This window comes from Geotrypetes seraphini, chromosome 2 (genome assembly GCF_902459505.1).
Source record: "Geotrypetes seraphini chromosome 2, aGeoSer1.1, whole genome shotgun sequence".
NCBI lineage: Eukaryota > Metazoa > Chordata > Amphibia > Gymnophiona > Dermophiidae > Geotrypetes > Geotrypetes seraphini.
Window position 1 is genome coordinate 348,462,729 of NC_047085.1, and position 15,101 is coordinate 348,477,829.

Genomic DNA, 15,101 nt, shown 5'->3' on the forward strand with positions numbered 1-15,101 from the left:
GACCTAGTTGACCACACCTTATTACTACAAATTCTCGACGCCATAGGAATCTCAGGCAAGGTCTACAAATGGTTTCAGGGGTTCCTCAAATCTAGAACCTACAGGGTAAAATACAATGATATCAAATCAGAACCATGGACAAATCCCTGCGGAGTTCCACAAGGATCACCTCTCTCACCTTCGCTCTTCAACCTCTTTATCTCCTCCCTAGGAGCCACTTTAGATACCCTAGATGTCACATCTTTCAGCTATGCTGATGACATCACCATAATCCTCCCCTTCGACCCATCAGAGATCACCACCACAACAAAGCTAGAAACAACCTTAGACACAGTAGAAAAATGGATGATGGATCACAAACTAAAACTAAATTCTGAAAAAACAAAATTCCTTTTGCTCGAAAAAGCCCAAACTCCTACCATCACTGAACTGAAAATCAAAAATACCAAATACCCAATACAACCCGAACTAAAACTCCTAGGAGTTACGATAGACAGATGTTGCACAATGCAGCCCCAGATCAACAAAACAACCCAGAAAGCTTTTCTAACCATGAGAAATCTCCGTAAAATCAGAAAATTCTTTGACCAAGCACAATTTAGACTAATCGTCCAATCCCAGTCTTAGGTCTGCTGGATTATTGCAACTCCCTATATCTTCCTTGTCCAGCCACTATGATAAAACAACTCCAGACCATACAAAACACCGCCCTCAGATTGATCTACTCACTCAAAAAATATGATCACATAACAACTGCCTTCTTAGACTCTCACTGGCTACCCATACAAGCACGAATCCAATTCAAATTCCACTGCCTGATATTCAAAGCATTACACGGCTCTTCCCCCTCCTATCTAAACAACTGCTTAAACCAAATCTCCACCTCAAGACACAGAAGAACCTCGAACCCTTTCGCCTTCCCCCCACTCAAAGGCACACAACGCAAGAAAATGTTTGACAACCTTCTGGCAACACAAGCAGCAAAAATCAACCATTCCATCTCCAATCTTATGACAATATCAGACAACTTCAAAACATTCAGAAAAGAAATCAAAACCCTGCTTTTCAAAAAATTCATCCAAATATCTTAACCCCTCTTCTTTTACCTCCAGAAGATTCACCTACCTTCAGATAACCTTCCCCCAAATTACCCACCTTAACACCTTCCAATTAAACAAATACCATAAATAGATTGTAACCTACCCTCTCTAACTGCATTCCATATGTATTTTTCATACAGTTCTTCACTGTCAGTTTAATTTCCATCCTATAAGTTCACATAGAATTTTTCTTTTTTCAACCATCTTTATTTTCTCTTCTTTATTAATTTCCAGGTACTTTAGTTAGATTGTGAGCCTTCGAGACAGTAAGGGAATTTTTTAAGTACCTTCTTACTTCTCATTTATAATCTTAATGTATATTTTCTTCAAACCGCTTAGAACCTAACAGATGTAGCGGTATATAAGAAATAAATTACATTACATGATACCAAAATCTGCAATAGAGAAGACAACCCCTGATGGTGTGGATAACATAAGGAAGGACCTGGTGAAGTCTGAAGAAAAGTCCAGAATTTGGCAGCTAAAATGTAATGCTAAAAAAAATGCAGGGTCATTCATTGGACTGCAAAAACCCAAGAGAATGGTATGGTTTCGGAAGCGAAAACTTTAATGTAGGAAAGAGGATTGAGACTTGGGTATGATTGAATGTGATGATTTTAAGGTGGCTAAGTAGGTAGGAAAGGCAACAACAAAAGCTAGAAGGATGTTTTGGTATGTAGGAGAGGAATGGCCAGTATAAATAGGATAGAGTGGGTCCAGAGGATGAAGACATAAATGGTCAGTAGTCTTCATCAGGAACAAATTTAAAGAACTCAATATGTATACTTGAGGCTTGGAGGAAGCCTCTGCTTGCCCTGGATTGGTAGCATGGAATGTTGCTACTCTTTGGGGTTCTGGAATCTTTTGTTATTCTTTGGGATTCCGGAATCTTGCTATACTTTAGGATTCTGAATGGAATATTGCTACTCTTTGGGTTTTTGCCAGGTGCTAGTGACCTGGATTGGCCACCGTGAGAATGGGTTGCTGGGCTTGATGGACTATTGGTCTGACCAAGTAAGGCTATTCTTTTGTTCATAAACTTTTACAAAAATGTACCAACACAAAAATAGTCAGAGAAATTACATTGACAAATCTGAACCCAAATTAAAATTTTCAAAGGTAACTTTTTTCTCTTTGAAAAGAAATGCAACATCTACAAGTAAAAAGCATTTGCAGACTTCACATAGGAGGAGGCACTTTTGTTTGAAAATTTCCTTCACATGATTACCTCAAATATTATAAACTAGTGTTTAAGCCCGTTACATTAACAGGTGCTAGAATAGATATGTAAACCTTTATCACAACGGGGCGCTGAGGCCATTCTTTCTTTCTTTGCTTCCTGCTCCCCCTGTCCAGCAGTAGCCCTTCTCTCTTCCTTTTACCTCCCCCCATGCAACAGCAGCATTTCTCTTCCCCCTTCTCTAGTCTTCCTTCTGCCTCTTTCACTCTGTCTCCCCAAAAGGGTGCTGCAGCAGAATTCCCCCCGCGGTCTCACACAGCAGTCGGCAGCATTCCCCCCCCCCCCACAACGGTCTCACATAGCCATCGGCAGCATTTCTCATTCTCTCTCCCCCATCCCCTCCCAGGTCTCACACAGCCATCGGCAGCGCAGCATTCACAACTCGCTGCTCCTACTTGCTTCAGGCCTTTGTCGCTGCCAGGTTCCACCTACTTTTTTTTCCACGAAGGCAGGACCCGGCAGAGGAAGGTCTGAAGCAAACAGGAGCAGCAAGTTGAAGTCTCCCTCCCTGCCCTATCTTCCACCAATGCCGCCCTAGCCAGGAAGCGACTTCGCCCATGCTCCGGGGGCTCTAACACTGTGCTTGCCGGCTTCGCTTCTCCTCTCTCCCCCCTCTCCAATTTTGGAGGAACAGGGTAGGGAAGCCGGCAAGCACAGCATAGTCAGAAGTCAGCCGGCGTCGGAGATCAGGAAATCATCGGAGGCAGGCACTGCGCATGCGCGGGCACGGTGCTATGGACCCACCAAGTTTGAAGTACGCATGCGCGCTAAGGCCCTGATTCTACAAAGTGCATACTGATTTTAGGCAGCTGTAGGCATCCTACAGCTGTCTAATCAGCCAATCGGGATGCACGTTTTTAAAAAAAATGCTCCCCAGGCAGGCCGCTATATTGAAGGCGCCTCCGGGAGACTAGGGAGGCCCGCAAGACGCCTAAGCTCGCCTAAGGGCCTTAGGCGGCCCTATGCGTTTCCCTAGTAGAGGAAGAGACGCTTACAATGTAGGCCAACAAAATGCTGGTCTACATTGTAAGTAGACGCGGCCGCTATACTTATTGCTGCAAGGGATCTCTCTGCCGCTATAAGTATAGCGGGCCGCGGCCGCCTGTCCGATTGCCGGCAGGAGGGTGCCCAAACCCTCCTGCCAGAAGATGCCCCCCCCCCCGACACTACCGATCGCTGGCAGGAGGGTGCCCAAACCCTCCTGCCAGAAGATGGCCCCCCCGACACTACCGATCGCTGGCAGGAGGGTGCCCAAACACTCCTACCAGAAGATGTCCCCCCACGACACTACCGATCGCTGGCAGGAGGGTGCCCAAACCCTCCTGCCCAAAAACGCACCCCACTCCGCACCCCCCCCCCCCCCCGCACCCAAACCTCTAGGCGCCTGGGCCAATCAGGCCTTAGACTTAGTGGGGATGGGCGGACCCACTATGCCTTAGGCCTGATTGATTCAGGCTTCTAGAGCCTGGGCCAATCAGGCCTTAGGCTTCGGCGGGATGGGCCGGGCCCGCCTCATTTCGACGAGGCGGGCCCGCCTCATTTTGATGAGGCGGGCCTGCCGGCTGGACGGGCAAGACCCATCTGGCCAAAAGAAAAGGTTAGTTTGGTGGGGTGGAGGTTTGGGGGCTGTTAGCGCGGGGGGGTGCGGAGGGGGGGTGTCTTCGGGCAGGAGGGATTGGGCACCCTCTTGCCAGCGATTGGTAGTGTCGGGGGGCATCTTCTGGCAGGAGGGTTTGGGCACCCTCCTGCCAGCGATCGGTAGTGTCGGGGGGGCGGTCAGTAGTGTCGGGGGGGCCCGCTATACTTATAGCGGCAGAGAGATCCCTTGCTGCGATAAGTGTAGCAGGCCGTGTCTAATCTAACCTGATTCTCTAACCAGCGTCTGTAACATGGACGCCGGTTACAGAATCGGGGTTTAGTGTAGGCCCGATTCTGAATAGGACACCTCTCCCAGGCGTCCTATACAGAATCAGGGCCTAAGGGTTTTATTATTATTAATAATTTTGTCCTAACAAAATATATAAAAATTACCTGATCAGTGACCACACAGTTGAAGAATGCCATTTGGAAGAATGAAAGACATTATTGGGATTGGGGGGAACTATTGTACACCAAAGGAATCATTTCTAAGGAAGAGGGTTAAAGGGACAGCTGTTTAAGACAAAGTAGATTCCTTCAAGCAATTTTATCAATTATAAAACAAACCAAAAAATAAGCACACCATTACCTGACTTTCAGAAAATGGAAACTTTGGTTCTATGGAACACAGCTGATCATAATACCTGTACAGAATAAACAAACATGACATCAGTGGATATGCATAGAAAATCTTTAAATAAATTTTAAAAAAACGTTAATGAAGCACTGCTGCAATTTAGACATATTCCCTTCAACATAGTGTTGCATTTCTGAACCACTACACATCAAAATCTTTTTTGTTACCATCTTCCACAGAACTCAGCCGATTCTTATGAAATTTAGTGTCATGTTATGAATTAACTTTATGTAAAATGTAAATATTTCCCATCGCAAAACACTACTTTGTGAAAATCAATTGTTGCAATGGGATATGTACAGAAGCAAACAATAGTTTGTAAACAGTCTCTGTATCAAAATGGTTTTCACTGTAGAAGACAGAATTCTGATGAAGAACTTGATACTAGTAAAAGGTAACAGCAGTCAATGATTGTTGAAAGAGTTCCCACAGAAGGGATGGAACAAAACCAGCCTTGATGTGCTGCTATACAAGATCCGAGCAAAGGGCACTGTGGATCCTAAGCCGATGACTGCACTCGATTCACACATGATTCGCACACAAGAGCCAGGAGGACACACCACAAACAAACCAAACTTTCCAGGCCAGACAACTGTGGTTAATTCATGACGATCTGAAATGCAAGTGTATTAAAAATCATTGTGCCCAAGGGGAATTACCCTCTTAATTAAGTCATCATGCCACTGTATCGCGCGATGGTGCGCCCGCATCTGGAGTACTGTGTCCAATTTTGGTCACCATACCTCAAGAAGGACATGGCAATGCTTGAGAGGGTTCAGAGGAGAGCGACAAAAATGGTAAAAGGGATGGAGAACCTTTCTTACGCAGACAGGTTGGAAAGGCTGGGGCATCAGCTTCATCTGGTTTACAGATGAAAAGATATTTACAGTAGCTCCACCAATTAACACACAGAACGATGATCGCCTTTGCGGGCCTTAAAGACTGAAGCGCGAGGTTAATGCCAAATGTCTACTATGGACACAGCCGTCCTTCAGCCAATCAGTCATGGTCTGGTCTCTGTCACAATCTCAAAACTCAGATTCACAAATCTGTTCTTCATCGATCCTGGGGTTAAGATCAACAGTGCATACTACCCGATGTCCTCTTGATGCAGAAGCTGTTGCCAGCGATCCATTGCGTGTCAGGAGACTACTTTATCTTCCAACAGGACAATGCAACAACCCATCGGGCAAAGGACACCGTAGAACGACTACATTGGGAGACCCCAGACTTCATTGGTCCAGACCGCTGGCCTGCAAATTCACCAGACCTAAACCCAGTTGACTACAGGATCTGGGGGCCGATATAAGAACGTGTCTACCAGACAGTGATATCTGACGTCAAAGACCTTAAACAGCACCTCATCTCTGCTTGGGCTGAGCTTAAATACAGCATTATTTTTTCATTTAGTTTTATACCCGCCACTTCATGCGGCTACCCCCGGTTTATTCAAGCTGCAGTTTCCCACCAGTGCAGTGTCTTTGTTTTATATTACTTTCATTTTCTTCTTTACAGCTTGCCAGCAAGTCTACCTGAGTGCATGTATGCACTGTGCCGTATTCAAGCTAGGTACCGTCTATGCTTCATTTATTTATTTCATTCCTTTTTGATTACGTCTTCTCTCATGTTCATTTTCATATATTGTTTTTCTTTTAGTTCCACCACTGCAAACTACCAGCAGCCACCTGCTTCTCGCTTTGTGTTTTTATTCACGTTTAGCACTTCTTAGCCTTCAATTTGCATCTTCTTTTTGTTATGGCCCACACATCAGCACCCTTTTCAGTAGCCCATTATGACCAAAGCATTATTTAATAACTCAAGACATACATTCCCCTCTTACTCACAGTGCCATTCTTCACACTCAGACCTTCATACAGTTTTTCTCAATCACCACTGCATTCACTTACATATCTCTTTCGCTTTAACATAACACATTCATGCACAGTTATCCAGTCCCCCTTTTTTCCTTTTTGTGCATTGACTGCAAAGAAAGTGGCTTATCCTCCAAGCCACTTAGGAATATTCCTTTTCACTTTCATCTGTGTATTGATATTAATGTGCATGGAGGTTTTTAATTCAATTCCCTATGCAGGTGTTTTATTGCGTTGTCCACATTTTATCAGGTCATTTAATTTATTTTACTTTTGTTAGTTAATCCACTTTTTTTCCATTACCTTTTAATGTATCCAATATATCTCTTAATTGGTGGTACAGTAATAACTTTTGTACTGTTTTTTATTGCTTGCTGTTGTGCTCCCTCATATTGTCTGTTATTAAACTCATGTATAACTTATTTACATGTTTAAAATTTATGCCTTAAATTCTGTTTTGAATGATGCCATGGACTATGAGATTTTCTCATTTATGTGCTTTTGCATATATATTTTTTAGTATGTTTTTATTATGCCATGATATATAGTTGTTATGCTTAATATCTCCATTTTGATTGGCATGGTTTCTTTATTGCTCTTGTATTCGCCTCTAATAGCTCAGCTCCTCTGTTATACGTTTATATGCTTTTATTGTGTTTTTAATCATGCCATGCTTCTATTCATGTTGTTTTAAATGTCATGGTTTTATCTACACTAAGAAAACATATTCATACATGTGTTTTTATCCTTTTGTTTGGTTTTATACATACTTTCTTTGAACATGCTTCAAATCACACTATGGGCTCCTTTTATCAAGCCGCGCTAGCGGGGTTAACACGCGCAATGTTTCATCACACTTTAACCCCCGCGCTGGCCTAAAAACTACCGCCTGCTCAAGGGAGGCATTAGCGGTTAGTGCAGCCGGCGGTTTAGTGCGCAGTATTATGCGCGTTAAATCGCTAGCACGGCTTGATAAAAGGAGCCCTATGTTTTTATTCACGATATGTTTTCATTCATGTCATGTTCTGATTATTTGATGCTTTATATGTTCATTATGTTTTAGTTTTGTAATCATGTTTTATTTTATTTTAACATGGTTCCTTAGACTCTTGATAAAGGCACAGATGCCATAACACTGCCAGTGTCAAGTCTAATGACCCATTGTGGCATACCCATCAATAAAGTGATTTCTTGAACAATACACCCTTGGCTGATCTTTTGACATCCTGCCATCACGACTCCCTTGTTGTATAAAATAAACCCAACTGGATGTTTGAAAAAAACACCCAATTGGGCAGGAAAATCGAATCGAAAAATCAATTCAATAGGCTGAATCGAATCAAAAAAAATTTTTCTGAATTGGGCAGCACTAATATGCAGTTCAATAAAAATTTAAAAAAAAGTCATCTTACTGTTGCTATTTTAAACAGGCTGTAATTTGTATGGTCCTTGAACACTGCATTTTGCAGTCAATGTTTTGCTCATGGTAGAAGCCATGCAGCTTTCTGCATAAGTCCCTGAGGAAAAAAGCTATATACAAAATATAATGGAAACAAGAAACCACACATAGAAAAACTTGCATGGTGTCAGGGACAATTTACCATATTTTTCGCTCCGTAAGACGCACTTTTTCCACCCCCAAAAAGGGGTTGGAAATAAGGGTATGTTTTATGGAGCGAAGACCGCCCCCCCCCCCCAGTATCTTCATGTAATCCTGGCGGTCCAGCGCTGCATCAGCAGGCTCTCCTGTTGGACGGACGCCCGAGTCCCCATCTGCCACGACAGGGAGAGGCAGGTGCGAGCCCTGAGCGCGCCTGCCTTGTCCCGTGCTGCATCCACCCTAATGGTGTCATCAGCTCAGTTCAGCACTGCATCGGCAGGCTCCTCCATCTGGCCTGGAAGTTAAAGGCAGGCGCGAGCCCCGAGTATGCCTGCCTGGTCCTATGCTGCCGCCTGAATGGTGCCGCTGGTTCTCGCGAGACTCGTAGGAGCTGACGGCACCGGACCAGGCAGGCACACTCGGGGCTCACGCCTGCCTCTCACTGGAACAAAAAATACGGTATTTCTGTTCCTGGAGCGCTCACAAAAAAAAAAGGGTTTTTTTTCTTGCTTTCCTCCTTTAAATCTAGGGTTTGTCTTATGGTCAGGTGCGTCTTATGGAGTGAAAAATACGGTATTTGCTACATTTTTAAAGATCCTTTAAAAAGATTCAGTTTCTTCAGAAACAAACCAAACTACTAATTGACGGAACAAAAAAAAAGGGAAAATCATACATCCCTTGCCCCCTCCTTTACAAAACCACACTAGTGTTTTTAGCGCCAGCTGCAGCGGTAACAGCTCAGACGCTCATAGGAATTCTATGAGTGTCGGAGCTGTTACCGCTGTGATTGGCACTAAAAATGCTAGCACACCTTTGTAAAGGAGGGGATTAGATTGTGAGCTCACTAGGAACAGAGAAAGTAGTTTGAGTTAAACCAATTTGACTGTGCCACAGAAAGGTACTAGGGTATATCAAATATAGAAGCTGACCAAACTTTACTTTTGGATTTCGCTCCAAAACCAACCCAAAATTTGGGTTTCAGCCATAACCCAAAACATGGCCCCTTCCTGCTCCTTCCAATCCTAATTCCAAAATGGTGGCCATGACCTCTCGGCTTCCCTATTTAACAAAGGATGCTCTTGCCCTGAAAAAGCTATTACACCACCAAGGTCTTTAGAAAGTAGAATCAGAGAAGGCCGGCAGGGACCAAGAGGGCAGCCCAGTGGGGGGTTCTCTCTCAGGAGGAGTGAGAGGCTGGTTCAAGGAAGCCATCTTGTGGAAGCAAAGAAGCCACATTTTCAATTTTGGCTCACTGGTAGGGCTGCTGCCTCTGCTCCCAGAGATTGTGAGATCTAATCCCAGCGCTGCTCCTTGTATCCCTGGGCAAGTCACTTAATTCTCCAGTGCACACCACTTTGAATGTCAGTTTTGAATGCCAAAGCCTCAAAAAGGCAGTATACAAGTCCCCATTCCCTTTTGGTAGGCCTATAATCAAAATCCTTTGCTATCTTAACAGACAAAATTAAAATTTTGATACCCGATGTTACTACTGCTCTACCAGTACAGATTCAACCATTTTTCTGTTTAATTAAAAAAATTAAAATTGGTATTGTAAAACCAAATTACAAGAAATGGTTAAGAAAAATTCCAAGTCTTCAGCATTTTCATTCCTCATGGTGAAGTTAAAAGCATCAGGCAAATTATTGCAACAAAAGAAAATCCCTTTAAGATATTTAATACTGACCACAGCATCATTCGGAGAATCAGATTATTAGGCTGAGGCCTCTGATGCTCAAAAGGGGTTCTTTATCAATTGATTTAGCAGCCACAGAGAACCCTATGCAAATGCATTCCAATTAACTCATTAGTATTTAAATGAGCTCTCCTTGTGATGCACAAAAGGAAACACCCACCTCTTACCAGGCAAAATTTTCAGGGAGGTTTGGCTCTGCCTGTAGTTGTCTGTGCATCTGTTACGTGCATGTACATCCCATGCCTTTAGCCAAAACATAGCTGGCGCAGGCCATACACTATTGTGTTCATATTAGAGAATGACACGGGGAAAAAATCTGTCCCCGTCACTGCCCGGTCCCCGGCCCACCATCCCCTTCACCGCCCCGTCACCGCCATTCCCTTCACCGCCCCGTCACTGTCACCGCCATCCCTTTCACCGCCCCATCACCGTAACTGCCATCCCATTCATCGCCCCGTTATCGTCCCTGCAGCATCCATATAAGCCTCAGTACCGCAATATTTAGCTTATTCCTTCCTTATAAATCAAAGTTCTGGCTGCTGAACTAGAGAAAGAGATATTCAGCTGGCAGGGCTTTGTTTATAAATTTTTATCAACCCAACTAATATACTACTTTATCCTAGAAGTCTATCCACGGCAGAAGGGAGGCCTCCGGGTTAGCTGCAACCTAATGAAGCAAGCCTTATTAAGGAGAAGAGAGTACAGGGAGGAAGGAAACATGTTGGCATAAGGAGAGGGGAGAGGAAGGAAATATGTTGGCACAAGGAGATGGGAGACATGCATGGTGAGGGTAGAGGGTGAAATGTTGCATATAATAAAGGAAGGAAAGAAGGAAGAGATGGTGCATGGAGAGGGACAGAGAGGTTTGACCCAGGGCACAAGGCAGGGGGAGATGGTGGACAGTAGGAAAGAAACAGAAATGTTGGATATGGCAGTGGAAGGGAGCATGGGGAAGAGGCATACGGGAGGGAGAGAGAGAGGTGTTGGACATGGGGTGGATGAGAGGGTGGGATATACATGAGGTGAAGGAAGAGAATGAGAGAGATGTTGGATCTATTAGAATGGAGTGATGAAGAGATGCCTGGCAATGGGAGTGCTGGAAGAGAGTAGGAGAAATGCTGGACCATGGGGGGGGAGAGGGGGAGAGAGTGCAGGAGGACAGAGAGATGTCAGGTGCTGGACTATAAGGGCGAAGGAAGGAAGAAGAATGGTAGAACCCTGAGGGGGAGGAGAGGATAGATATATGGTAATTGGGGGTATGTTGAAGATTAAAGGGAATGGAGGACTGAGGAAGGAATGAGATGAGGAATGCGAGAAAAGATAGAAATTTGACAGGTAGCTGAAAATTGAGGAGAAGAAGGGTAAGAAAGAGGCAGAAGGAATGATCAACATATCAGAGGTAGGTGTAGTAAGTAGACAGGAGAGAGGAAAAAAGATAAATGGATAGCAGCCACTTGAAGAATTCGAAGACGACAGGAAAGTAAAAAAGGGAAACTGGAACCAACATGATGGAAAAATAAAACATCCAGACAAGGTAGAAGAAAAATATTTTGTGTTAAATGTTTTAAATGGAATATGGATAATAATTAGCAAAAATATTGTTTAAATATTGACAAACTTGCAGGATTTACCAATTTTCCTCCTCTTTTACAAAGCCTAATAGCACAGACCACTGCGGTAACTGTCCTGAAGCCCATAGGGATTTTAAAGGGCTTTGGGGCTTTTGCTGTACAGCAGCTGCTAGTGTAAAACTAGGGGGGGGGGGGGAAGGGTTGCACAGAATTCCACCAGGAGTAAAATGGTAAGAAGTAGTACTGTGACTATTTGCTTACAGAGTTTAAGATTAGCAAAGTGCAGCTTTTATTTCTGTATCTTTACTTGTGCAGGGTAGAAAAAAAAGACAAGTTTAGAACTTTCCAAATCTAAGCAGTTAAAAAAAGCATGGAATTAAACTTTATTATTGTAGAAAATTACAATTCACTATCATTTTCAGAGTGCATATTGGCAACTTGCCCTTTTCTTGAGTGTCTCACTTTACTCGTTTTCCTCCATACTGCTACAGCAGAGAAATGCAATAAGATTAGCCCATTCTCTTCCTCAGACTCGCAAGGTATCTGCGAAGAATCTGCCTGGTCAGAAGCACTGAGAAGAGCAGCCTTGAGACCTGAAATCTAGCGATCCTGGCTCCCCTACTACCTAAACATGCATGAACAAGCCCAGCAGCACATACACTCAGGCTTCGCTTGTGTCCCATAGTGGAAGGTCCCAGCAAACATGAGGCGTGGCCCAGGAGCGGCTGCAGCCTGGTGGGGGTTTGAGCCGGTTCAGAGGCAGCAGGGGGAGGTGCTTCACCAAGAGGAGGGAATTTCTAACCGGGCTGCTATTCAATCTTCTCCTCTGACGCAACCGGAAACAGGAAGTTGCAGCAGAGGAGAAGATTGAATAACTTGAACAGCCGCACATGTGCGGCTCTTTGAAAGCGTGCGGCTAGGTGAAAAAGAAAGCCGGCAAACTCTGCATCTAAGGTGAGGTGGAGGGAGGGAGATGGCGGAACGCAACGATCAGGCGGGGGCTGCTGGACTGCACGATCCTTCATTGCCTTGTCCCCACCCCGCAGCGACCACTTTTTTCTTTCCCCGTTTCGGTGGGTTACCCGCGGCTAGAATCACCCTGTCATTCTCTAGTTCATATCTTCTACTACTACTACTATTTATCACTTCTCTAGCACTGTACATTTGATATTTAATAGACTATCCCTGCTTGGAAAAGCTTATAGTCTAACTTGGACAGACAAATACAACATATAGAGTTGGGGATGCTGAACACAAGATGAGAGGAGTTGAAAGCAGTCTCAAAGAGGTGGGCTCTTGACTTGGACTTAAACACTGCCAGAGACGGAGCCTGCCATAGGGATTCAGGCAGTTTGTTTGTTCCAGGCATACAGCGCAGCAAGGCAAAAGGGACAGAGTCTGGAGTTAAAGTGGAGGAGAAAGGAATAGATAGGAGGGACCTACAAATTGAGCAGAGCTCACGTGGGGAGGGGGAACTGACATTTGGGGAGATAAGTAGAGAGAGATAACGAGGGACTGCCAAGTAAGTGCATTTGTATTTTATTTATTCATTCAGTTTTCTATACCATTTTCCAAGTGGAGCTCAGAACAGTTTACATGATTTTATTCAGGTATTCAAGCATTTTTCCCGGCAGGTTCATAATCTATCTAATGTACCTGGGACACTGGGGGATTAAGTGACTTGCCCAGGATCACAAGGAGCAGCGGGTGTTTGAACCCACAACCTCATGGTGCTGAGGCTGTAGCTTTAATCACTGCACTACACTCTCCCCCTAGGTCAGAAGTTTGAATTGTATTCAGAAATGGATGGGGAGAGGGGTAACGCGAGTATAGCACAGTGTCTCGCAAACTTTGCGAAGCCACAGCACACTAAATTGATGGCCACTGTTCAAGAGCATCTGGAAGTATGTGGAAGTCGAAGCAATGATGTGACACGCATGCATGACATCATCATGTTAACATCTGTGCATGCATGAAGGCCCTCCAGACAGGGCCCTGAGCCACCATACGGGGTTCTCTAAGGGAAGAGGTGTGGAGAGGCACTGGCGTCAGCTGACTGCCTACAGGATGTGCTTCTCGCCACGAGAGACATGTCCTGTAGGCAGTCAGCCAGCGCCAGCACCTCTACTCCCTACCATCTCACAGCACACCTGAAATCTCAGGCGGCATACAATTTGCAATACACTGCTATAGCAACTCTCACGGAATGAGTGGTGCAGCTGAATTTTGAACAGATTGAAGGGGAGAAAGATGGCTAAGCAGAAGACCCCAAAGTAGTGAGTTGCATATCGGGTGACAAAAAAAAATCACTTCTAAAAACTGCTTACAAGCTCCAACAATGGATAGCTGTACTGGGCCTGCTCAGTAATGGGCCTGATTTTCTCTTTTGAGCAAGAACCAGGAACAGTTCCTCCCCCTTTTACCGTGCTACTCAGCATAAATAGTGTGCAAATGATTTACATGCTATTTGTGCTGAGCATAGCCCGCTATAGTAAAATTACTCCCAACTCTCTCTCTCTTTTTTTTATTTTTAACCGGGTTGCCTGAGTTTTCAGCATCGGGCCCTGGGTCTCTTATCCTACTACACTCGCTGGACCATTGCTAAGCAACATCAACTTTTATAATTACACCTATAGGACGTAGCCTTAAGAAATAACCTCAGCCGCCCCGAAATAAGCCATCCTTCCACACAGTGTGTCAACCCCACAAGGGCTAACATTTCCGGGTGACTTCACCCTGTATTCTCACAACAGGCGGCAGCACAGGCAAAAAGCTGAACCTGCCGCGCGCGAACATATACCCCCTTCTCCCCCCCCCAAAAAAAAAAAAAAAAACCCAAACACCTGCTACTACCTCCCGCAGCGCCTGTGACATCACAAGCCTGTCCCGCGCCCCTCTCACAGACACATGAACGTCCACATACGAGAGTAAAGCTGCTTTGCCCATCCTTCCACCCGCCTCACCCACCTCAGAACGGTCTCGAGCGAACTCTCGTGCTTGTCCAGGGGGCGGCCCACAGCGCTCTTACGCAGCTTGCTGAGCTCGTCCGCGGCTCGACAGTACTCGGCCTGCTCGTCCCCGGCCGGGTAAGTCATGTTGATAAACTTAGACAGAGGTTTGCCGAGATCCACCTCCGAGGATTTCTTCAGCGGTACCGAAATAAACGCTGTCATGGTACCGATTCCACCAACCGCAACACGGACACAAAAACACAGAAGCTCTGCGAACTCCCAAGAAACACAGTAAAACGCTGGCCGGTGGGTTGCAACTACACCAGCGACTGCAACTTCCGGGTGGGGGAAGGCACGGCGTTGTGACGTATTGCGTAACGTTTTTTGGCTCGCTCGAAAGGAACGTCAAATGGGGTGTGTGAGAATCATATTCGTCTGCTTGAGAACCTTTATGCTTAAGTAATCAGAAACGCATAGAATACGCAATGTTTCTGGTCAAGAATTAGCTTAGCGACGTTAGATAACCATGGATCTGACTTTCAGAGTAATCAGATAAAATCTAACATTTTGTTGTTGGGGGGGGGGGGTGTTCCTGAGATTTACTCTCAGGTATTCCCATTGACTTGGGTGGGGTCTGAAGTTTTCCGTCAAAAAAGTGAAACACTGCTGGCTGGACTGGGTTATACTGCCTCTTCTCAAACCTAAATATTTGCACGAATATCTTTCAAACTTTTTATTTTAGTGTTCATGTCAACACTACCTCTATAGTTCAACAAACTCATTATTACACATGTAGTCCC

The 15,101-nt window shown here is 44.8% G+C and overlaps 1 protein-coding gene across 2 annotated transcripts in view; it reads right to left on the reverse strand.

Annotated features, from left to right (window-relative positions):
* The window catches only part of PDCD6IP (programmed cell death 6 interacting protein), a 184,452-nt gene extending 169,755 nt beyond the window's left edge, over positions 1 to 14,697 (reverse strand). For both annotated transcript variants that reach the window (XM_033930347.1, XM_033930346.1), the window contains exons 1-2: positions 14,318 to 14,697; positions 4,568 to 4,622 (exon numbers count right to left, since the gene is read on the reverse strand). In XM_033930347.1, the coding sequence (XP_033786238.1) occupies positions 4,568 to 4,622; positions 14,318 to 14,523 (261 nt within the window). In that variant the 5' untranslated portion in view covers positions 14,524 to 14,697. The remainder of the gene's footprint in view (positions 1 to 4,567; positions 4,623 to 14,317) is intronic.
* Between the last annotated feature and the right edge of the window lie 404 nt (positions 14,698 to 15,101).